Genomic DNA, 26789 nt, shown 5'->3' with positions numbered 1-26789 from the left:
GGAAATGGATGCGTTAATAGATCCGAGCTTAAAACTGCACATTTTGTTTTCACAGACTATCCTCGCCTCATAACGAAGCCGTGAGCTCTTATCCGCTTGGAGCGATTTCCGCGAGTCCAGATTTAACCGCTGATCACGACGAAATTGTGTGTAAGTAACTTCTAATGTGTTTCTCATTCCTTGTTTAATTTTACCGTGACTGTTTTTATTAATACCAGTCTCATGTAATTGTTTTCCAGCTGCCTGTAAGACGTATTATGAATCGACACGCCGGAGCTTCAGATACAAACAACCTGAAACTGCGAAGTTTAGCTCGGAGTCGATCAAGAAGAAAAAGGGTAAGATTTATTATATTAGATCCGTTTTTTGTCAATGTGAGTATTTTTCAGGCTGCTTATTGTCTTTATGGATTGTATTACAGTTGCTGGAAGCGAGAGTGTGCTGGATGAGGTGGACGTTTGGAAGTCCGCGACCATTGAACTCATGTCTGACGAGGAAGACGGCTTTGTTGACGGGGTGTCTGGATGGATTGTGCGGCCACCGCCCTCTCGCAGCCTGGAGCTCGACGAACTTTACATTACATTACGAGACATTACTGCTGCACTGTACATAGTTGTATGTTTAACAATAAAGCTCTTTCTTTGAGTAAACCGCTGTGTTTTATAAATGAAGCCCTTTCTTTGAATGAACAGCTGTATGCTTATAAATGAAGCCCCTTGTTTGAATAAACGGCACGGTCCGTATAATTTTCCCATATATTCCTTGATGGTATGAATACTTCATAGCACAATAACATTAATATGAAACAAATTATTACAACATAAATTATATATTTATAATTATTATTGGGGTTTACATTTATAATGAGCAAGGGGGACCAATAATGATTGGTTTGCAGTGATCTGCCAACCAATCACGAGGGATTTTTCTTTTTTAAATGTAGTGGCTTCAGCCAATAGTGAGTGAGTAAATTCAAGTCTGGCCGTTGACTCTCTGGTTTCGCTGCTATTCATATGCAAATTAGAGGCGTCGCACCTCCGCGGGCTCTCTCAGCGGGGGCTCTCCACCTACGTCATGGTTCGTTTACGACAATTTGTGGAACAGACGAACACGACGTTCGCTGCCTCTAAATTGTCGAAAACTGCCGAAAATTAGGGAGATTTCCAGGAGTATACAGGCGTTTACGGGGTCGAAAATCCCACTTTTCATGCAGTGGCAGGCCTAATGGTACTGTTATGATACATGTGTTTTTTAATGTTTATTTTGGAGCTTGACAATCCCCCAGTCACAGACAGACTTGACCGTGAAGAAAAGTGTTGATATATTCTCTTATTATATATGCATCCTCCTTTTCATGTGTCAAGACACCTCACTCCTCAGCGAGCTATATGTAGAAGGAAAAATGTCCAAACAGTCACACGTGCCATTAACACATGCGTCTGAATGTGACGTGCACTTATGAAATTGAATTTATAACATTTTTCAGAGCTGGACCATCATTCAGAGTCATGAAGACTGAAGTCCCTTTGAAGAAACCACAAAAGGCTTTTAAATAATACCCTGATTTCCCTGTGGAAATAAAGGACTGATTTGATTCTTTAGCTTGTTAAATATAACTCTGAAATACAAGTGATATACCAAGAATCATCAAGCTACACATACAGCTGAGTAAAGTAGTTTTTCGATTATCTAGCACATAAATATTTTGTTGTCTTTCTCTAGTGATGTCTAGTCTTTTAGGAAGACCGGGAGGTAATGGTAAAAATGTCCTTCATGTTCACATATTTTGGTATAAGAAACTTGTTTCTGGAATCACCAAATGAGTTGTGGTTAATTAATACATCAACACTCCCAGTTTCTGTTAATAGAAAGTTGGAAAACAAGCAGCTTTGTAATAATTACAGCAGAAACACCAAAATTTAGTTAAAGAACAGTTTTCAAATATACTATAAATAAATTGTAAACCACAAATCCATACTGAAACTCTGTAGTAACCACCTACGACACCCTAGTAACAAAAAGGCAATAATCTAAAAACATTCAGAGCACCTTAGCAACCACACAGAGACACCATGAACACTGTCCACAACACCCTAGCAATATCATAGCAACACTGTAAAAAGACTCAGAGTACCTTAGTAATCGCTTAGAAACAATGCAGTAACTATCCACAAGACCTTATCAATAGAAAGGCAACACTCTAAAAACGCACAGAGCCTCTTAGCAACCATACAGAAACACATTGTATACCATCCACATCACTCTAGCAACAGCATAGCATAAGTACATGATTTGGGACACACTTTCAGAGCACCTTAACAATCATTTAGAAACACTGTAGTAAATGCAACACCTTAGCAACAGCATAGCAGCAGTCTAAAAACACTAAGAGCACCTTAGCAATCGGATAGAAACACTGTAGTAACCATCCACAACACCCTAGCAACAGTCTAAAATACTCAGAGCATCTTAGCAATCACATAGAAACACTGTCGTAATCATTCGCAACAACTTAGCAACAGTCTAAAATACTCAGAGCATCTTAGCAATCGCACAGAATCACTGTAATAATTATCCACACCCTAGCAACAGCATAGAAACCCTAAAAACACTCGGAACACCTTAGAAATTACATAGAAACACTGTAGTAACCACAACACCTTAGCGAGAGCAACACTCTTAAACTTTCAGATCACATTTACATTTACATTTACATTTATGCATTTGGCAGACGCTTTTATCCAAAGCGACTTACATTGCTTTCAAGGTACACATTTTACATTTTGTCAATTCACCTTAGCGATCACACAGAAACCATCTGGACACCACCCACATCACTCTAGCAACAGCATAGCAACAGTCTATAAACACTCAGAGCACCTTAGCAATCGCACAGAAACACTGTAGTAACCACCCACAACACCCTAGCAACAACATTGCTACACTATAAAAATACTAAGAGCACCTTAGCAATCGCAAAGAAACACTGTAGTAACAGTAGAAACTCTAAAAACACTCAGAGCACCTTAGCAATCGCAAAGAAACACTGTAGTAACATCCGCAACACCCCAGCAACAGTCTAAAACACTCAGAGCACCTTTGCAATCGCATAGAAACATTGTAGTAACCATCCACAACACCCTAGCAACAGCATAGCAACACTATAAAAACACTCCATAAAAAAGAACCTGTTAACCACAACACCCTTGCAACATAGTAGGGATTCACATCTTGTTGAATCTTGAATCATTGTTGCGGGCTCTTACTGAATTTGGACAAGAGGCTGGTATGAGGTCAGTCAGACGCTTGTAAAAGCTGAATGTGAGACCTGCTGCGATAGAGATCGCTCAGAGACAGGCTGATATTAAAGCAGGTAATAAATGTTCAGTCTGACAGCTTCACTGGCCATATTTTAACGATAAATGGCACAGGTGAGATGGAGTTCACAGTTTGTTTTAGCTGAAGGTCTCTGAACTCATCACTCACAACACATTCACACACACACAGACCTTCAGACTGGCACATCACACAGCCGACACACAGATTAACCGCTTTGCAACTGGTCAGCGAGCTGACACACCACCTGCAAAGTGACCCCAGCTTAAAGTGTGCAGTAGAAAAAGACATAAATAAACGTATGAAGAGAGATAAGCCACCTGCAGGGCTGAGAGGAACGTTCTGACGGCTGTCTCTCAAAGAGAGAGGGAGAAAAAAGAGAGGGAAGGAAAGAGAATGACAGAAAAGACGTCTGCAGGCAGGATAGGAGATTCAATTTAATAAGAACGGTGGGAGAGAGAGTAAGTGTCACTCACAGAAATTAAAACATCTGTCTTTTTGAGGTTCTCACTGCAGGGTGGCCTCTTCCTGTGTCTGTCTGTACAGGATATCATCAGTGACTATCTCAGTCCAAGTCCCCCCAGAAGGACATTTGATTGCTCATAGGTTGCTCTTAATGGGGCACTCATTTAATTTGTCTCAGACGTTTCTCCTAAAAGAATATGAAAAATAATTATACGATTGCTAAAGGGATAGATTTCTTTCGTCTGTGGGACACAAAAAGAGATTTTGAAGAATATTGGTAACTGAACAGTTTCAGTTCCCATTGACTTCCACTGTATGGACAGAAAATACATTGGAAGTCAATGGGAACCAAAATGTTTTGGTTATCAACATTCCATCCAAATATCATCTTTATTCAGCAGAATAAAAAAGTGCATACAGGTTTGGAACGACATGCGAGTGAGTAAATTATTAGAGAGTTATCATTATTTAGGAAACTATTTAGACTGGGTAAACCCAGCCCATTCTGCCGGCAATTTGATTTCACCCTGCAGCTCAGTCTGGAAACCTGTACATTTTTTCTATCCTGCTTCCCTTACAAATCTGTGGGGACCAATCACAAACTGGCTTATCCACCTGGCGCCCTATTGGCGGGTTTAACACGATGGCGATAAAGAAAGCGACGGATCGTTGGTCTGATTGGTTTTAAGGGCTGTCCAGTTGCATACAGAGTCATTTGAACTATGCCCGTTGATCACGCCTCTTGTGCAGTGGAAAATACAGAGCAGACTCCCCAGACTAATGTTCAATCTTAAAAGATTGAGCTTGGTCTGGTGATAGCCAGACAATAAACTATTACTTTAAGTGAATTACACTATAAAACAAGATTTTTGTATTTTCAAGAAAATGTAAGCTCATTCAAAACTCACTGCCATGATATTAATGGTTTGTTAATCTGTTACGTGGTTGCTAGTGTATTCTGGGCAACTGCCAATAAAAGGGTAAAGGAAGGTATATATTTTCATGTATAAAGATACATTTATGTTGCTCCAAACTCGTAAGACTTTTGTATATCTTCGAAACACAAACCTGAGATTTCTGTCCCTCCAATGAAAGTTCATTTGACATTTGACAATTCCAAAAGTTCATAAGGATGTCATGAAAGTAATCCGTATGAATTGAGCAGTTAAACCCAAGGGGTCATTTTATATGATAAAAAGTTTTAATTTAGGCTTTTATTCATGCACTTACAATTAAACTTAAACTGCTCAATTCATATGGATTACTTTTTTGTGAACTTCTTAAAGCTAGAAAGTTTTGTAGAAATGGACTTTTTAATGGAGGCACAGAAATCTTTCAGGTAGATTAAAATATCTTAATTTGTGTTTCGAAGATGAACGAAAGGTGAGAAATTTTACAACATTTATATTTTTGGGTGAACTATCCCCAGATGAAAAATGTGTAATTTGGTCAGATGTAACATATTAAGGGCCATTAATGTCACATTTAGGGTGTTTTTCATATAACTACATAATATCAGACCCTCTTTATATTAGGTGGCCTTAACTACTTTGTACTAACATTTTAATTAATCATTTGATACAATACACTTATTGTGTACATACATGTTTTTACATTGTACTTACATTTTTAAAAATACCTGCATGTAATTACATCTGTAATTAATTTCTGTAGTTACATTTGTAATTACACTGCTGACCCTTCCCTTACACCTAACCCTACCCTTAAACTTACCCACACCACCACACCTGTCCCTAACTTTACCCGTATCCCACCTCAATATCAGCAAAGGTGTTTTGCAATACAATATGAACACAGTAAGTACATTGTACTTATTTTTTTATGTAAGTATAGTAGTTAAGGCCACCTAATATAAAGTGGGGCCGTAATATCTTTATTAATATATTATTTATTTATCTTGGACAGGTATTATCATCACCTGTACACATACTACCTGCCGATGTCTCTGCTATCAATGGTGGACCAGTTGGCCAACTGTGAGGATATCCTCATGAATTTCCTCATCTCTGCAGTAACCAAACTCCCGCCAATCAAAGTCACACAGAAAAAACAGTACAAAGAGACCATGATGCAGCAGGTACGAGACTGTGTGTGTATGGGCTGTAAATAGATGAGTGTGTGTCCAGGGTGATTCCCTATTGAGATCAGAAACGTCTGTGTAGTGTGTGATGGATGGAGCGCTCCAGGGCTGTGAGTGTGTGTGGATCTGATTCAGCAGTATTGGTCCGTTTGATGAATGTCTTCATGGTAAGGCAAGATTAATGATTGACAGCAAGGTTGCTGTACTATCCTTCTCTCTGTTTGTCTACCTTACCCATTTCCCTCCTTCTCCTTCTCTCTTAATACATTTCTACATTCTATCTTTATTTCCCATTGTATATTTTTCCTTTTCTTTTTTTGTTTCTTTTTAAAACTCTGCACTCCTTCGCATTAGTGATTAGCATTTTTTTTTCAGAGCATAGTCACCAATGCCCAGAAAATGTAATATAATGATCATGTAATATGTTCTTTGTCCATTTTACTCTGAATTTTCTTTTGAAGTATAGATTTCCCCCTACTCCTGCCCAATACAGCACAGGTTTGCAAATGCCAATATAGCACTTTTCTTATACAAATTATATAACTTCTTATACCTCACTGCTTTTATCTAAATTTTTCAGTAGTTTGACGTTAAAGCAATGCACCTTTTTCAGTAACAAGCTACCTTTTCTAACAAGGAGTATTACCACAAAATGCTACATCCCTGCTTTTTGTCACATTGTTATGATTTATCTCTAGTGCTATTGTTATCTTACATTGAATGTCATCACCCATATTGAGATACTGTTTGTGGCAGGAATGTATTTCTCTGATTTAAAAAAAATAAGCTATTGTCCCCTTAAATACTGTATACAGTATAGTTAGCTATTTTTGTTATTAGCTTGTAGCATGGGATAGCTAACTAGTTTTTCAAAAGGGCTTTTTCACTGTAGTTTAAATACTTTATAATATTTAGGAGTTTGGGAAGATGCAGTTTCAAACTTTTAGGAAGTTTATTGTTTTACCCAATATTTGCTCAAAATTCACTTAAGCTTTTACTATGAGCTTACGCTACAAGCTAAATGGCTATTTGCGGCTTAAAATCTCAAAATGGTAAAACATCAGTCAGTCATGCTAGTATGTCTAAAAATTTTGTAATGAAACAAGTTATGAACAATACAAAATATTTGTATGTTCCTCTCAAAGGATTGGTGCATGTAGCTCTGTATTAGCGGATTGTAAGCTTCTTTAACAAGGAGCTAGAAATTCTTTCAAAGTGTTTCTCATGAATGTAAGGCCATAACTGTCGTCTGTCCTCTGAGTCGTGAAATGAACACTCCATGTTCGCTCTGTTTGTCAGTGTCTTTTAAAGTGCTGCCCAATTCCAGTAACATGTTCCTGCCCTCATTCATAATCTGCCTGGTGAACCATACACAGACCTCTCTCTCCCTCTCCCTCTCTCTCAGGGCTCTAAGGCGTCTCGATGGGCCGACCCAGACCACTTTGCACAGCGTCAGTCCTGCATGAACTCTTTCACAAGTTGGTTTGGCTTCATGCCTCTCTTTCACTCTCAGTTGCGTCTGGATCCCGTCCTCTTCAAAGACCAGGTCTCCATCCTACGCAAGAAATACAGAGACATCGAGAGGTTGTGAGGGGCTATCCCCTTCCCACACACTCCAGTGAACTCACCCGGACATCCTAAAATAGACCTGCAGTGTTTGATTGGCCTGGACTCATTACAGACCAGATTCAAATACAATATATTCCATCTACAGAATAAATTATTACAAAATATGCAACACTGAATGGTTTTATCTGCGGCTGAACGTTTTGTGGCAGACAGCTGCTCAGAATTGGACTGGTCTTTGCGTGTTTGAATTTGTTGTCGTTGTCAGTGTTGTTGTTTGGGAGGGCCGTGGTCGCTACACACGTATAAACAGGCGTGTGAATGGATGAAAATAGCTCAAAGAGTCGCCTATGCCTGCAATATGTATTTTAATTTCAAGTATTTTTTTTAAGAAATTATCTTTTTTTTAAAGAAGTTAAAAAATAAAATCTATGAATGCAAAGTGGGTTTGCACCCTATTCACTTTTGTGTCATTTTAGTGTGTGTTTTCCTTTAATACCCCAAATTTACTCCAGAACAGATTATCCAATATAAATAATATTTGTTTATGGTGTTTTGAGAAAATCAGCAGTACGTTTCTGCCATTCAGGTTGGAAAGCTAGCATAGGGCTGTTGAATAATTTGTGAGAAGGCTGTGAATTATGGGGGATGGGTGTTAATTAAGGCATCAACTCCTTTAAATGGGTACTTCACCGTTGGCAAAACTGGCTTTCAATAAACCATGGCTGCCTGTACAGTAGAAAGGCGGTGGGACAAATTAAAATCGGTGTTACCTGACTAGAGAAAAAACAAAGAAAAAATGCTGTTCTCTTTCCTTTTGCCAAATAGGTTGGAAAACTTTAGCACCCATAATGCACTGGGCATGGCCACTCCCGCCAGTCTACTATAGATACGCTTACCACAGTATTACACTATCCGGCAGACTTTTGCTGACAAATAAACATGAATTTCTCTGTCCAGGTAACACAAAGAACAAATAAACATTGTTTATTTACAAATAGCCTACTACCAACATTTTAAAAAGTACACTTAAAAGTCAAAACTACAGTTTGGGAGCAGGTTTTGATATGTACATTGACACCTGACAAGACATGCGATGTTGCACATCTGAAAGACAAATTGTTGTGCATGTTATCATATTTGTTCTTGTATATCTGAGTCATAGGTTTCGTCGGAAATCCCCCTTATACCATTATATATTGCACTTTTTGAAGCGACAACCATGGGAACATGGGTCCCAGTACACACACTTGCGGTCTTTGCACTTCGTTGTCTTTTTACTGTATTTTGGCCAAGTTGGCCAAAGTGGGCGTGTAGAATTTTTGATTTACGATGCATGGGTTGTAAAAATGCAAGTTTTGCGAAATATTTTCAATACTTTTCACAATGCCTGTTCAGTAGGCCCTATGCAACAGACAACCCAATTTTCTCATTTAATTTCTTCTAATTACAGTAAGTGATAAAAAGCAGATGTAAATGTTTTCAGAATACTCTCTGTACCAATAAAATGTGCAAACCTTTATGTTTTACTACCAAATTATAGCCTATGTAATATCTAATTAATTTAACTTACACTGTACAGTTTTCCTCAACATTGTGTCTGAGTGCACTCATTCTATCCCATAATACAGCGCAATAACGAGTGTACAACATATGTGCACTTTGTATTATAACACTTCTGCATTTTTCTCAGGTTTTGCAGTGTCGCTTATATATATTTGCATTTGGCAGACGCTTTTATCCAAAGCAACTTACAGTGCCCTTATTTCAGGGACAATCTCCCTGGAGCAACATGGAGTAAAGTGCCTTACTCAAGGACAGTGGTGACCGCTGGGATTGAACCAGCAACCTTCTGCATATCAGTTCCATGGTTTAACCCACTGGACCACCATCTCACATGGTGGCTTATGCTGCCTCTTGGTAGAGATGAGTCAGGAAAATCTAGTCTTTTTAACTTTGACCTTTTTAGCTTTAACATTTTTAACATAATTGCATAATAGCAGGCAAATTATGAGAAGCTTCTCAGTTATCCTTATCCACATGATGAAACTTTCTCAGAGAAGTTGCATCTCTGCATTCAGTCCCTTTAAAGTATGTCACTATGGCTGTCAAAACATTACTTGTGTAACAAATCCACCACCTTCAACAATACATTTCAAATCAATTACTGTCCATCCTCAAACCGCCTGCTGTGACCAATGTTTCTGTTGTTATGCATAGTCTGTACTGTTGGTCTCTATGTTTGCAAGGACTATGATAGTTAGCTTTTTGAGATATGTACTCTATTTTGTGTGAAATATCTGCCAGAAACCAGAACATTCCTTGATTTGAAAGGAACAAACAAGATACCTTGCAAAGCTGTTTATTGCAGACTTAACCTCTTTGTTGTTGAAGCAATGATCATTGGACAAGCATCATTTAATGTATTAGCATGCATTACAACAGATACACTCCACTCTGTTTTCGTCTCAGGTCTCACCAAATGAATTCCAGCATCTCACTCGAAGATGGTGTCCACAGCGAAATCATTCACTTCCTTTTTATTTTAATATTAAATTGTTTAATCAACGTTTACACAGGGCCCTTTCGACCACACTTTATATTAGGTGTTTAACTACTATGTGCTTACTTTATCTATTTAACTATGTGCTTATTTTATCTGTCTGTCTGTCTGTCTGTCTGTCTGTATATATATACCGATCAGGTAGCCTGGATGCCAGCCGAACTTAGCCCCGCCCACAACATTTTTACTCGGGTAGTTCGGTCTGGACTTGATCGGTAGAGAAGTAATTATGCGGACCAATGAAATTGTCAGGGCGGGGTTTAGACAATGATGGACAGATGATAAACAGTAACGTAATCATCTCATCAAAGGCGCTTGGGTTGAGTTTGTTCTAATCCTAAACGGAGAACTTGTTCGTATATGCATTCACCTTCACTATTTCTCTCAGAAATGATAGTGTTGGTAAGTACTCTGTGTATCCTTTTTTTTACAACACCGGCAAAGATCGTTTACACTCATATTTTTCTTCTAACGTTAGGCTACTTATTCCAGCGTGCTTGCAGGTACAGGGTTGCCAAGTTTTTACAACAAAACCCGCCCAATTGCTAATGTTCCTCAAAACTAGCCAAAAACAAGCCCAATAGCTTTCCAGGGGGTTCTCCGGGAAAAAAAAGGCATTTTGGGGGGTAAAATATGTGTTATTTTGGGAGGGCTGGCAGCTAAAAATCGCATTCCTGGGTCTGTATGTCACATAATTGGGGTCGCTTCAACCCGAGGACTTGGCAACACAGTGCAGTTGAGTTCTGTTGACATTTGATAACTAACGTTATGCGTCGCTCCGTTGCTCTGATTGGTTGTAGGTCTATCCAATTGAGGTCTTTCCTGGTTCGGTTGAAACACGCCCCATAATCACAGCCCAACAGAGCAGTCTCAGACTCATATTCTGACTAGAATTGAGTATGACGACGTCAGGCTACCGATCAGGCATAACATTATGACAACTGACAGGTGAAGTGAATAACACTGATTGGAAAGTGAACATTTTGTCCTCAAAGTTGATGCATTTGAGCAAGTTTGCCAAATTATGATGGCTAGATGACTAGGTCAGAGCATCTCCAAAACTGCAGCTCTTGTGGGGTGTTCCCGGTCTGCAGTGGTCAGTATCTATCAAAAGTGTCCAAGGAAGGAACAGTGGTGAACCGGCGACAGGGTCATGGGTGGCCAAGTCTCATTGATGCACGTGGGGAGCGATCAAACAGACGAGCTACTGTTGTTCAAATTGCTCAAGAAGTTAATGCTGGTTCTGATAGAAAGCTGTCAGAATACACAATGCATCACAGTTTGTTGTGTATGGGGCTGCATAGCTGCATACCAGTAAGGGTGCCCATACTGACCCCTGTCCACCGCCGAAAGTGCCAATAGCATCAGAACTGGACCAAGGAGCAATGGAAGAAGCCTCGTCTGATGAATCACGTTTTCTTTTACATCACGTGGATGGTGGGGTGCGTGTGCATCACACCAGTATACAGTATGGGAAAAAGGCAAGCTGGCGGAGGCAGTGTGATGCTTTGGGCTATGTTCTGCTGGGAAACCTTGGGTCTTGCCATCCATGTGGATGTTACTTTGACACGTACCACCTACCTAAGCATTGTTGCAGACCATGTACACCCTTTCATGGAAACGGTATTCCCTGGTGGCTGTGGCCTCTTTCAGCAGGATAATGTGCCCTGCCACAAAGCAAAAATGGTTGAGGAATGGTTTGAGGAGCACAACAACTTGTTTGAGGTGTTGACTTGGCCTCCATATTCCCAAATGTGCTGAACAAACAAGTCCGATCCATGGAGGCCCCACTTCGCAACTTACAGGACTTAAAGGATCTGCTGCAAACATCTTGGTGCCAGAGACCACAGCACACCTTCAGGGGTCTAGCACACCTAGACGGTCAGGGCTGTTTTGGCAGCAAGGGGGACAACACAATTTTAGGAAGGTGATGAAAATGTTATGCCTGATTTTATATATGTATATATATATATATATATATATATATATATATATATATATATATATATATATATATATATATATATATATATATATATATATATATATATACACTTTTGCTGCTTTGAGGTGGAATACAGGTACGATTAGAAAAAGGTTTGTGATATTTTTTGGTTTAAATAATAAGGCAATTTTAGGTAAAACTTTATTTTACAGTGTCCTTGTTACATATTTTACATGTACTCACCATAGTAATAACATTAAATTGTGCATAATTACATGCAACTTACCCTTCAGCCAAACCCCATTCCTACCCTATCCTATATTAAGTACATGTTGTAAATTAATATTACTCAGTACTGTAACAATGACACCTTAAAATAAAGTGTAACTGAATTGTATTACAATGTTTTTATTATTTTAAATATATATATACTATGTAAAAACATGTATGTATACAATAAGTGCCCTAAATGAATGCTTAAATCGCTATCACCAGAAGTGGTAAACATTAGCCTGAAGTTAGATTCTAGTCAGAATATGAGTCTGATACTGCTCTGGGTTGTGATTATGGGGGCGTGTTTCAACCGAACCAGGAAAGAAAATGCCTCTGCACTCAATTGGATAGACCTACAACCAATCAGAGCATTGGAGTAAGTGATGTGTTGAGCGACGCATAGTTGTCAACAGAACTAAACTGCACGCACGCTAGAAGTAGAAGAAGAAGATGAGTGTAAACGATCTTTGCTGGTGTTGTAAAAAGAATTTAAGGATATACAGAATACTTACCAACACGATCATAATTTTTAAGAGAAATAGCAAAAGTGAATGCATATACGAACAAGTTCTACCTTTATGGTTAGAACGCATTCAACCCAAGCGCACTTTGGTGATGTGGATGGTTACGTTACTGTTGATCATCTGTCCATCATCGTATAAAGCCCGCCCTGACAATTTGATTGGTCGGAACAGCTCTGGTTCGAACATAGTTGCTCCACAACAGATCAAGTCCAGACCGAACTTCCTGACCTCAAGTGTTGTGGGCGGGACTACATTCGGCTGGCATCCAGGCTAGGTAAACATAGTAAAAGTACTTTTTTTTTCTAGCATCAAAATCAGACAGTAGGCGCATCGGCAAAACATGTTATGCACATATGTTATTTAAATTATGTTATGTAAATACATGAAAAAAACTAGATACATGTATTAACCAATTCCATCTTCTCATGTAGACTGGAAGTGTGAATCTGACTGAATCCAAAATTCAGAAATTATGGTATTTTTGTACGAGCATCCATGTATTTGGGCATGGCTTTATTTTATTTATATTCGTTTTAGGCTACACTGTCAAAATAAGTTTTTGCTTACAACAAGCCTGAACTTCATCTAATACAAGCTCTTGTCTTCTAAATCCATGTGGACGTGATACTGGATCTGACCTCCCCATGTGACCCCATACCATCTGTATTTCAGCATATTAGCATATGTTAGCGGGGCTGATGTAATTCATACACTCCCTCTTGAAGTTTTTGTCTCACAGGTGATGTCTTTATTAGAGCTGCAGTGATGTGCGTGTATGTATTGACAGGCTTTGATATCTGTCTGAAGTTTAAACTCTTTCATCTTTATGACAAACAGACAGAACAAAAAAAAGAATGGCGATAGGTGGAGATCTGCCCTTTCACAGTACCTCCTTTCCATCTCTCTCTCTCTCTCGTTAGTCTGTGTTCTTTTCTTGTTCACCTTTTCCTGTCGGCTCTCATCAGGATGATGTCTTCACTCCACAACCACAGAGACTTGCGGAAATGATGCTCCTCTCACTGTTGAACATGCCATAGATGTTTCAAAAGCGTAAACATAACTGCTCCAACAAAGTTAAACTTTTATAAAGGGATACTTCAACCAGACATTAATATTATCTAATAATTTACTCACCCTCATGCCATCCCAAATATATGTATTTCTTTTTTCAGATGAACACTAACAATAATACATCTCTGTGAGATCATATAATGCAATATTTCAATGCTCTTCATATATCACACCATGTTTGTTCATTTGGCCAGAGGAGAACTGGAAAAAGCATGCTCTTCTTGCTGTTGAGTCTCGACCCCAAGCGTTTGATGTGGTCGAGCACGACATCTCGATGCCGGGCCGCCATTTCTTGAGACTTAGGCAGAACGGAAGAACACGATCTTGCTATGCTTCTCCCCCGAAAGTGACCCTCAGGAACTGCCTGTGTTGTTGAAGGATGGAAATGTGGAAGTATGCATCTTTCAGCTCGGTCGTGACAAACCAGTCCTAGGACCTGATTTGAAACACGATTAAAGGAATTGTAAGCATATTGGACCTGTATCTCCTCAGAGATTGGTTCAAGTGACAAAGATCTAAAATGGGACTTCAACCCTCATCCTTTTTCAATACTATGAAGTACTGGCTTTTTTCTCTCTGTTGGAGGAATACGTTCTATGGCCCCCTTTGTCAGAAGAGAATGAACTTCTTGTTCCATAACCCAAGCCTGCTCTGACCCCACTATTTTGGCTAGAACCCCATTGAATCTGGGTTGCTGATGCCCGAACTGTATTCTGTATCCTTTCTGTACAGTACACAAGACCCACTGAGACACATTTGGTATAGCTTCCCATGCTATCAGAAAATCTACAAAGGGAATCTGCCTCTTGAGGCTGATCTCGGGTGTGTTCAAAACTTCAGTCTCTTGAACCGAATGAAAGACAAGAAGAAACCAAATTGATATTTCTACTGGCCTCCCTGGGGAGGACGAACCCCCTGTGAATGCACCATGGAGGAGGGGGTGTAATTCGCTCTCTCATTTGAGGGGGCGCCCTCAGAAGCCTGCGTATCGCATCAGGACTTTTTTCCCGAAGCCTTTTTGGTGAGAAGAACATTCCTTAGATCCGGCTTCAGATGAGAGTGCTTCTTCGACCCCCAGGCTCGTTGAGAAGGGCTTGAGACGCAACACATTTTGTTTTTGCTGCTGTCTGTATGAAGAGCCCGAAAAACACATGGCTGGGGCTGCCTTTTGGCAGCAGCCCCATGGGACAGATATAATGAACCTCTGGAATGCTGTCACCTGCTTCTTTGCTTCCTGAAACCTTTCAACGACCCTGCTCACAGCATCACTGAAGAGGCCAGGAGGCAACAGTGGGCATCAAGGAGGAAAGACTTGTTCTTCTCCTTGATACCCGAGAGGTTCAAACAGAGGTGTCTCTCCATTTCCACCATAACTGCCATGGAGCAGCCAATGGCGCGGACCCTCTGTGGCATGGAGAGATAAATCAGTGGCCCGGTGCAGCTCTTTAATAGCGCCAGGCCCCACCTCTTCGGCTTCATCCAGGTCCCTGAGAAGGTCAGCCTGGTCTGCTTGTAAAATACCTATAGTGTAAAGACAAGCGCCAGCCTGACCCGCTGCCATGTACACCTTGCCCACTGTTGAGCAAAGTCGGGGCTTTAAGGGACAATGCAGCGTCAGGGGAGAGATAAGCAGCCAATGTCTCTTCAACCCTGGGCATCATCCCAATAACCATTTTTCTTAAGCCCCACAATCAATGAATAGTGGTGGACAGTGGGACTAGATAGGCAGGAGGAGAATGGCTTTTTCCACGATCTCGACACCTCAGAGTGGAGGTTCTGATTGTGACTGCAGGAAGCACTCATCTAACTTGCTTTTTCTAAGCGCTTCCCGCTTCTCAGCGGGCCAGTTGATATTTAGATATTTAGACACCGCACAAGACACAACCTCCATAAGCTCTTCATACTGCAGGGATACGGCTGGCGAATCACCAATATCTCCCGCATCAAAGCTGAGGACGCCTACCTCCTCAGAGCTAAACAATCCCAACATTAAGCTCTCACTTGGGGTGGAATAAGCCGCAAGGTGGGTTTCCGTATCCCGAGATTGAGCAGAGGAACCAGTGGAACCAATCAACTAATCAGATTTGAAGGACAAGTTTACAGTTTATGTCAAGTTTATGTACCAGGGTTAGATGTTTCTACATCAGTGTTATTCATCTATCATTTCCCTCTAATTTTAGGGATAAGTTACGGATAGGGTTAGGTTTAGGGGTAAGGATATGGTTAGGACTAAATTCTCGGAAAATTTGCCTTACTTGGCAGAATCACGGTGACCAGTTGGTGACCACAAAGGAGTCATTGAATTATTCACCGGCCAATCCATGCAAAAACACTAATTCATTCAGGAATTAAACACCACTATACTCTGTATTTCTCAGAGACACGCAGCGGTTGATTCTGCATTGGCTTTGTCTGGAACTATTTTCGTTGGCAAAGCAAAATTGACAAAGTAACTAGTACTCATTCAGTTGTTTATTGTAATGTTTTATAAAATAAATATCACACTTTGAATTAGGCTGTTGCTCTTAATATTGTAGTATTCTTGCTCATGTGACAGTGATTAACGGACGCATACAATATACTAATATATTATTATGTTGTGCTCACGGCCAGCACATGTGATTTTCTCCAAAATGTGTACAAGTCTGGACAAAGATAGTTAACCCCTTTACCTCAGCTTTTGATTTAATTTCCAATTCCTCTATTTAGCAGACACTTGTATTTCTTGGCATTGGCATCCAAGGAACTTCCTCTCCACTGAACGACTTCTGACTGACAGGCACTATCAGAGATGGTGGGAATGAAGGGTGTGTGTATGTGTGTGTGTGTGTGTGTGTGTGTGTGTGTGTGTGTGTGTGTGTGTGTGTGTGTGTGTGTGTGTGTGTGTGTGTGTGTGTGTGTGTGTGTGTGTGTGTGTGTGTGTGTGTGTGTGTGTGTGTGTGTGTGTGTGTGTGTGTGTGTGTGTGTGTGTGTGTGTGTGTGTGTGGCCTTTCCCTGAATGGAAAAGAGGCAGCTGTCAGAAAAGTGAAAAGTCAATAACTACAGTCATCAGAAAGCCCATCTCTGCGTGTGCATGTGTGTGACATATCTCCCCTGCTTAATCCACATAGGACTGCACATCAAAATCAGTTCAGTTCTCCACACATCAAGCAGTGCAGCATACTTACACACCTCCAGAGAACCTGGCGCTGCAGTTCAGTTTACTCCAGTGTCTCTCTCTCTCCCTCCCTCGACAAACACCTGTTCAGACGACTGCCACATCTCTGGAGACTCTAATCCGCTTCCCCGTCCTCTCTTCCTTTCACCCTCCATCCATATCTCTCTCTGGCTTTCTTTCTCTGCCTGCTTTCAGTTCAGTGGAATTAGATTTGACTCAATTCAATTGAGTTCAGCTCCATCAAAGGATGTTTGTTGGCAGGATCAGTTTGTTCTCTTTTCAATAGAGAGCGTCATAAAGCCTATTCCTCTTTTAGACTGTCTCTCTCTCTTTCCCTCCCCAGGGTCTTATTCCCTGCATCATTGCAGTGTTTGTCCACCGATGTGCATGTGTGGAAACCTAATAACAGAGTGTTGTAAAATGCTGTGTCATAAAGTGCATAATGCTCCAGGGCTTTTTGACCCCTCTGTGCCACATAATAATTATAATAATTACCATACAAGTATATTTTCTGAACAAAATGTGAGTGATGCTTGCTGGTGCTAAATTCATATATGCTGCTTGTAATTTTCGATCAATTCTGAAGACATAGGTTCGATTTTTCAGGTGTTTTTGATTAAGGATGGAAATAAACGTTGGAGAACAATAGCCCTCCAGGACAGGGGTTGCCCATCCCTACTCTATGATATTCTGGTGCAGAGATATGTGTGGGTCCCCAAGGGACTCCACATGCAACCTCAGTACACTGTGCAGGGCACAACTGCCTACCCCCTATCTCTATGATATTATCGTGCAGAGTTATGACTGGGGCCACCATAGGGCATCTGGACACTGCCCCAAGTCAAATGAGTCCACTCAGATATTCTGGTGATGATACATGTCTGAAGCCTCCAAGGGACCTGGGGGCCCCACACGGGCCTTAGTTCACTGCACTACAGTCCACTCCATGCGTATTTGAAATTGTGATAGGGGCCCACATGGGGACTTACTACCAAAAAAAAAAAAAAAAAACACCTTTTCCAATGTCTCTTTGACATTCTTATGCATATATATGACCAGGCCCCCATGGACCACTGGGGGAATCTGTACACTACTCCAAGGAAAAAGTGTCTCTCTGATATTTCTGGGTCCTAATCTCTGCACCAGAATATCATAAGCCGCGTTTCCACTGTCGGGCCAAAAGCGCGACAGTGCATGCTAGTGCATGCCAGGGCTAGTCTCATTTCCACTGTCATTTCTGGGGCTTGATCGGACATCGTTGGGGCTTCCTTAGGGCCTCCTTTATGGCCAGGGTTTTTTGACCCGCCGAATACCTTGGTCCAAAGAGGGCCAGCTCGGGCTTGAGGAGTTGTTACAAACAAATGCAGAGTTTATGTGAGTCTGGAGACAGCGCCGCAGAAGATTCCATTTACCAGCTAACATCACCTATAAAAACTTTTTCATATAATTTTAGCTCAAAAACTCACTTTCAGAAAGAGGCAAGTGTTTGAAATAACTTCTGTTTGTGATCCGATATGGATTCTAATCTCTGTATAAGGCAGAAATAGTGATGCAAAAGACTATTTGCGCTAACCATTACCATAGTAAACATGGTAAATACGACTGCTTGAAGAAATGAGACATATCATATTGGCTATCACAATCATGTATTTATTTTATCTGTCAGTAGGTCTTGTGTCTTTATTCCGGACTGTCTGATATCCATATTTAGCTCTGCATAGCCTACTATGTCATAAAATAAAGAAACTCTGCTCTGACCCCACTATTGTGGCTAGAACCCCATTGAATCTGGGTTGCTGATGCCCGAACTGTATTCTGTATCCTTTCTGTACAGTACACAAGACCCACTGAGACACATTTGGTATAGCTTCCCATGCTATGTTTTTGGGAGCTTCCTCTATATCTCTGACTGAAAATATAACTATTGGGACTGTCACTGGAGGGAGAGCTAAAGCTGCTCATGTCGTGGTTTTGCTGGAAAATGTGTAGAAATGATTGTTCTTTCTAAATGTGATGTAATAGGCTACTGTCCTGTGACTACAAATAAACAGAAACAGACGTGAAGTACGCGTCATCTTTCTTTAGTGAAATAATGGTAAATACAACTTTATTTGTGTACTAACTAATCTCGACACAAATTAATTCATTATGATCAATTTATCACTTATTGTAAAACTGAGGTAAAACATTGATGCTTGGGTTTTAAATCTTTAAGTAAACAACAAAAATGTCAACAAACGGCCGCTTTTAGCATGTTCGTTTTGCGATCTCGCAAGTTTCCAGTGATTTCTTTCTGATTAGTTTTCTGATAAACTTCCATTTGTTGTTGAAATGATGGTTTGTGTGACGTCCCAGAGAGGCATGTTAAGGGCGGGTTTTAGTGAAACGCTGTGGAGCTTCTAGCCCAACAGTGGAAACGCAGTCTAGTTTTGGGCTTGTTGCAACAGGTACAAGGCTATTAGCCCGGCCCGTTGAAAGCCCTGGCTCGCACTGGGCCGACAGTGAAAACGCGGCTATAGAGACACATGGGGGACCACATGGGGTCTCAGTGCACTTCCCCAAATCAAAAGAGCCCACTCCTGTGTCTAAATGATATTCTGGCGTATGGGGTCTCAGTACATGGGAATATATGAAGAATATAAAGCATTACTACTACAAATAATAATAATGAGCATAGATTACACACAAAAATATTATGCAAATAACAAATTAAAGAACTTGTATTTAATACCCTTTTAATTGTGCTAATATTAATATTCATATTGTCTATTTGAATAAATTTGCATGTATTTGGGTTAGAATTAGTTTTGTTCTGCTGGCAGACAAATAGCTTTACAATTCACATTCTCTCATGCATATCTCTTTGAGTTTTACAACTAACAAATTGAGTTTAGCCTCTGAAATTACTATATTACTTGAAACATCTCTCATGTCTCAAATGCTAAAATAGATTTTTTTTTCGTCCTGTCCACAATCATTGTTTTGAAAGACTAGAAATGAATTAACTTTATACGTGATGTGATTCCCAACAGTGTCATCTAATTTCACTCTTAAAGGATCTGAAAAGGAGAGATGTGATTCTTTCTGTTCTTCATTTTTACATGTCATTAATCATTCTGCTATAAACAGCCTGACTGTGTTACGCTTGCAGACGTGGGAGAGAGCTTCCAGACTTCAGATGAAATTTATTAAGGCTGATTTTCAGAAAGATGAGAAAGAGTTATTGAGTCGGCAGGACTCTTTATCGGTTTGATTAGATTATAAATGAACATTAGTGCTGAATTCTCTCTCTATCAATCATAAAAGTGTAAAAAGGTGCATTTAAAGTAAAGCTTTTGTTGAAAATCCCTGGACTGTTCTATTTGCCAACACCAAATGTATGAAAATAAAGTATGCTATAATCTATACATTTATAATCTATAGTCATAAACATTTATTGCAGCCATAGTATGGTCATTTAGGGGGAACCAATGGCATTTCTGGTTCTTTCAATTAGAATTTAAGGTGACCTGGGTTTAAATACCAGTTGTAGTATATCATTTTTTTACAGATTTCTTTTTTAGTTTTCTTTTTTACAGATTGTTTTTATTTTTATGGAAAAGGGCAGCTTTGATTATTTTATGTTCAACTAAGGAAATGTCATACAGATTTCAAGCTAAATAAAGCTTAGTTGATGATAACACTTTTATTATATTAAAACAGATAGTTTGCATAAGGTGTGACTTGATTTCATTGACCAAATCTAGATATGAATGCATGATTTTATCCACAGTTCTTTAGACAAGCACTTTGGCTTACCTACAATAATTTTGAACTTAATTATCAAAGATTCAAAGTTGCATGAAATGTAAAATTACAAGATTCACACAGAGAGAGTGTCTTGTGGGAAAGACAACAGCTGAAAATACTATGCTCAAATCCGCACCTCCCTGATCTCAGTTGTTAACAAGCTTTGCTAATAACCATCCTAAGGCTGACTCATTTGCATGTAAGCTAATCTAAAATCTTCAATGTTTACCTACTGCATTCCAAGTGATCAGATGGGCCAAAAAAGATTTTACTTATTTTTTTTAGTTTTTGCACACAGATTTTTTTAATTAAATTTCACATAAGCAATTATGTAAAATATACTTAACTAAGTTAAGTGATATTAACAAAGAAAATAAGTAACTCTAACTTGGCCAGTTAAAGTGTATTGAATAATGTCTATAGTTGAAGTTTACTTTGCAATACTCTGTTTCAAGTACATTTTACTCAAACAATATAACACAGAATCAAGCCATGCTTTTAAAGTGTATGCCTTACTTAGAACACCTAAGTAAATAATACAGCAGATATCTATAATAGAAGTAATATGGTACCCACCCGAATACAGAAATCTCAATACTTGGTACACAATAAAGGTAAAATTCGATGGATAATTTTTGGAACAAAAGTGAAATGCAACCTTATTAATTATTCATGCCCAAGTGCATGATGGGAACACCAGTATCAGAAAGTTGAGTAGGTTTTTACTTAATTTTATAAAGTTGATATTTACGCTTTAATTTCTACAAATTGAGTGCAGATGTAGAATTGACTTTGTTATTTCAATTCTTGCCTGAACCAACTTATTCAGGTAGAAATTACATGTTTTTTTTCTGTAGTATTTACTTCACAATAAATTTCATCCAGCAACCAGTCAAATAAATGACATTGAACCATTGTATCCAAAAACAGGTGATATATTGGCTTGAATGACATTCAGCAGGTATTTTTATGACATTAATGTGCTCTTCAAGTGGACTTGGAAATGTCTTAAAGGGCACATATTATGCTCTTTTTACAAGATGCAATATACATCTCAGGTGTCCCCAGAGTGTGTCTGTGAAGTTTCAGATCAAATTCCTAACAGATATACCATTGTACCAACTGAGCTTTTTGTTTTCATGTTGTAGTGTGGACGTTTTTTGAAAATGATGATGCATGTTTAGTCGTGACACATATTGAACTGGTATATATGTATGTTTATACCGCTATTGTGCCTGTTATGTGCTATTCACTTTCACACTGTTACTAAAGATAGGCCTTGCAAAGATGACAGAAATGTCAGTTGCGTTTTAGACCAACCATATAATGATGAGTGCAGCCTGTATACCATGGTACATTTGAAAATGCTAATTTTTGGGTTTGAGAAAAATGTTTTGTGTGTCTCCTTTAAATGCAAATGAGCTGCTGCTCCCCAACCCAGAGGGCCTTCACAGCTCGTGAACACCAGTGAACAAGCGAATGAAAACTGAAATATGATACATCTGTTTGGCTTTGATTATCATCTGTATCGTGGACACGCTCACGTGACATTGTAGTTCTTCATCATCATGAAATATTATCATCTGCATGCGTTTTAAAGCCATATTTACGGTGACCCAGTAAATATGCTGGGCCCAGAAGTCATATTTACAGGTGAGAATGAATTCTAAGTGATGCATAAGTTGTCGACTTGGGATGTTGGAGGGGGTGTGTTGATTTGAAATGTTGTGGAAACACTGATATATGATATTGATATCATATATCTATATAGAGATCAGCTAGTGTAAAGCATGTGAATTACAGTATAATGAATGATACACATTTTTTCAACAAATTAAGTTTTTATAACATTACAAATTAGTGATGGAAATGGATCATTTTAATAATTTTGAAGTAGCTATTTGCATTTATTGTTCACAAAATAATTATTTTGTTCTTCAGATGTTCTGGTGCTAAAATATTACTTTTATGACCAACTAGTAAACCATAAATACCTTCTTCAGGTCCTGAGAGGGCAAGTTGGTTTAAATATGTGCTTACAGGTTTATGCTCTTGAGTGATTGTAGCAGTGTAGCTTCTTGACTAGTAATGAACACATTTCAAACGCAGTCCCTTTTGAGGGAAACCTGAAAACCAGACAATTCCTAAAAGCTCCATCATGTCCATGGGCATGTGGGCACTTGATGCCCTTGTAGCCCATGATGCTTTGGGGAGCTTTGCAGAAAGTTTGCAAAAAAACAGTTAACATGGGCTTGTTTTACCTTTGGGTCAGCTCAACAGGTTCACTCCTAATAAATGTTTCTCAAAGATTCTTTGGTGCAAAATATTTTTTTCATAAAGAACCATTTTTGGTTGAAAGTTCTTGAATTTCTATGTGGTCTTTTTGGATATTTTTAAAGACTTTTCCCACACTAATACATTTTCAATTGAAATCATTCTCTCTGTTTTGGCCTTCCATCCACACTGAGAAAGTGTTTTGTCCTGCGAAAACTGAGCTTTTTATTTTCATGTTGTAGTGTGGACGGTTTTTGAAAATGATGACGCATGTTTAGTCGTGACACATATTGAACTGGTATATATGTATGTTTATACCGCTATTGTGCCTGTTATGTGCTATTCACTTTCACACTGTTACTAAAGATAGGCCTTGCAAAGATGACAGAAATGTCAGTTGCGTTTTAGACCAAACATATAATGATGAGTGCAGCCTGGATGCATCATTGGCTATATTTACATGCAAAACTCTAGTTTCGACTGAATTCATTCATATTGATGAATCTGTGTTTACATGAACGCTAAACAAAGTGAACGGGTTGATGTGCGCGTTTATATGTCACAAGCTTCAAATCGGAATAGATTTTTTGACGTGCACACTGCACAAATATGCAGAGTTTCCCGTGTTTGCACATGATAACTATTCTCCTACATTGGTTCTGGTTGAACATATGAACCATTTTGCCATGCTGCTTATATTTATCATCGTGCAGTAAAAATGCCCCTCCCCGCGTCCAAAACCATCCATCCATCTATGGATAAAAATCTGAAACAAGGACTGGTGGGACGTTGTCCTGCTCCACTTCACAGACACTGAGTGAAAGCATAATTTTAGAATGACGGGTCACTCATATATATATATGACACCCTTTTTTTTCAACTGGAAGAACAGCTCGTTCCACACGTCATAACGCTTTTTCTACTTCATTGCACATGCGCATTCAAAATTCGATCAAGTGTTTACATGTCCTCTCGATCGGATTAGAAAAGTAATAAACCACCCCTTTCAATAGGATTGAAATGTAATTCAGATCGAGTGCAATCGGATCGATTAAGGAGTTTACATGAAGGCTTTTCAGTCCGATTGAGCTGTCAATCCGATTACTAGTGGATTATTTGGTTGCATGTAAACATAGCCAGTGAATGGTGAGATATTTTGATAAACTTGAGCACTTTATTATGTCTGCTCTATCTGTATCATCTCAGTGGGCTTTTATAAAGTTTTACCCATGTGCAGTAAGGTGAATTTAGCGTTTCCGATGTTTCAGTGTGGATGAGAAACTTTTGGAAAATGCTTGAAAACTCTAGTGTCGACGGGGACCCACTTTATATTAGGTGGCCTTAACTACTATGTACTAACATTTTAATTAATAATTTGTAACAATGCACTTATTGTGTACATACATGTTTTTACATTGTACTTACATTTAAAAAAATAACTGCATGTAATTACATCTGTAATTAATTTCTGTAGTTACATTTGTAATTACACAGTTGTCATACCACCACACCTGTCCCTATCTCTACCCGTATCCCACCTCAATATCAGCAAAGGTGTTTTGCAATACAATTTGAACACAGTAAGTACATTGTACTTATTTTTTATGTAAGTACATAGTACTTAAGGCCACCTAATATAAAGTGGGGCCGTGGAGTGCATTTTGAAAAGAAAACGCTGTTTTCAAATTTATCCGAATTAATAATTAATTGGGGTCCACAGGTCCAGGGTTGAGAAGCACTGTTTTAAAGTACTTGTAAATCCTGCTCCTGGAGGGCTAATACCATGAGTTTAGCTCCAATCCTAAATAAACACACCTGAACCAACTATCAAGGTCTTTAGGATTACTTCCAGGCAAGTGTGTTGGGGCAGGTAGAAGATAAATTTGACCTAGATCAATCACATAAATCATAGTCATAGTTATATAAAAACTATAATTCTATATAACTATTACTATTTATAGCAGCCCCCTCAGCCAGACTGAGTGGCAGAAGAGCTGCTGCATGACTGGATTTAATAGGGGAAAACGTGAGTAAAACAAATGGTTATCAGTTTAAACTAAAGGTTGGACTCATTCGATATAGTGTTCTTTACAACTTACCAAAGATCCAGTGATCCATGGATATTGACATGCAGCCAGGTATCGTGTTTTCCTGACATTTATATGAGCCTGATTTCGATACATACATATATAAATATTTATCACTGTCATTCATCACAATTTCGAGAGCGAATACCCCATGTACATGCGGATGGGCCAGACTTTTTGCCTCTCAGTGGGCGTAACCGCAGACAGCAGCCAAGACTATATACTAATCATAATTTTTTTTTTAACTCCACCTATCTGTGTTTACAGCTGTAATAAGGTCTGGTTTGAACAAGTTTCTTCTAAAATTCTTTAATGACAACAGGTTTCTTATATAAAAGGGAAGGCAAATTCAAGCCTGAACACTAGTAATCGGTGCTTTCGAAATCCTGCTTCATGAAGCTTTGAAACTTTTATTAATCTTTTGTTTCAAATCAGTGTTTTGGAGTGCATATACTTACCAAGTTATCTGATTTCAGCTACCTTTGCTTCATTATGCCATATTGGAGACATTTTGAAATTTCAATGGTTCTCTTTTATAGGGCTGCATTGATCTAGTGAGCATGTGAACCAATGTCTAAAATGGTTTTAACTGATCTTGTGTCCGTTTTATAAACTAGGTTAAATTTAAATGACAAACATGTGTTGATAATGGAAAAAATAAGATATTTATTTTAATCTCCTACTGGCCTGATTCGCCAAGACCTCTTCTAAAAACACGAAAAGACCATCTGGTGGCCATCAGTTTGGAAAGAGGCAAGTTAGTATGAACCTTGCATCAATTTAAACGGATTGACGCATTGCAGACGATAATTTTAAAAATAAATAATGCAACATAAAAAAGCTGTTTGCTCTGCCATTTGAAATATGTTATTGACGCTTAAGAAGCCTTATCCACTTCCAGTGTCAAATTAAATTGCTTATTACAATAGGTTACTCTTGACATGGAAAAAAATAATGTAAAGCCTGAACAAAATATTACAAATCATGAAAAGTGGAAATAATTGGGAATCGTGTAACAAACATTTACACATTTATTTTAATGTATTAGAAGTTTTAAGTCATTTTGCCTGCTTGACTGTTTCCTTTTTTTTATTATATGATTTTATTACATTTCTGTGTTGATGCCAGCCAATCACTGCATTGCTGATCATGGTTTCAAGTATTTCTGCCCTTTCCAATGAACACAAGAACACGCAGTAACCTCTGAAAACTTAATCCAGATATTTTAATCAAATCTGCAAATTCGTTTGAAGCCAAATTAGCCAGAGATCAGTTATCATGATTAGAAGATCTGGCATCTGTCAAATCATCTCAGATGTATTAAGCGTGGTACGAAGAACGGACTCCGGGTCTTTAGGATTGCTTGACAATTACAGGCAGGTGTGTTGTTGAAGCAGGTTGGAAATAAACTTTGCTGGACACCGGGTCTCCAGGAGCAGGAATGAAGACCTCAGCCATTATTGTACTGAATCAGCATCTCTCTCAGTCAGGGACTTTTTGAATATTTAGAGCACTTTTGTTTTGCGTCTTATCTTTAGAGACCTGTCTCCCTCATGCAAAGAACATCTGCAATACTCTCATAGATTCCCTATCCGCAGATAGACAGTGCGACTGTCTCTCTTTCTGGACTAATGATTA

At 39.0% G+C, this 26789-nt stretch overlaps 1 protein-coding gene across 1 annotated transcript in view; it reads left to right on the top strand.

Annotated features, from left to right (window-relative positions):
- The window catches only part of LOC307135278 (exostosin-1), a 467770-nt gene extending 459841 nt beyond the window's left edge, over window positions 1–7929 (top strand). Inside the window, exons 11-12 of the mRNA XM_079831572.1 lie at window positions 5728–5899; window positions 7308–7929. Coding sequence (XP_079687698.1) covers window positions 5728–5899; window positions 7308–7493 — 358 coding nt within the window. The 3' untranslated portion in view covers window positions 7494–7929. The remainder of the gene's footprint in view (window positions 1–5727; window positions 5900–7307) is intronic.
- Window positions 7930–26789: the final 18860 nt, after the last annotated feature.

Source organism: Gobio gobio (assembly GCF_949357685.1).
Source record: "Gobio gobio genome assembly, chromosome: 12".
Lineage (NCBI taxonomy): Eukaryota > Metazoa > Chordata > Actinopteri > Cypriniformes > Gobionidae > Gobio > Gobio gobio.
This window is presented reverse-complemented; position numbering and strand designations above follow the sequence as displayed.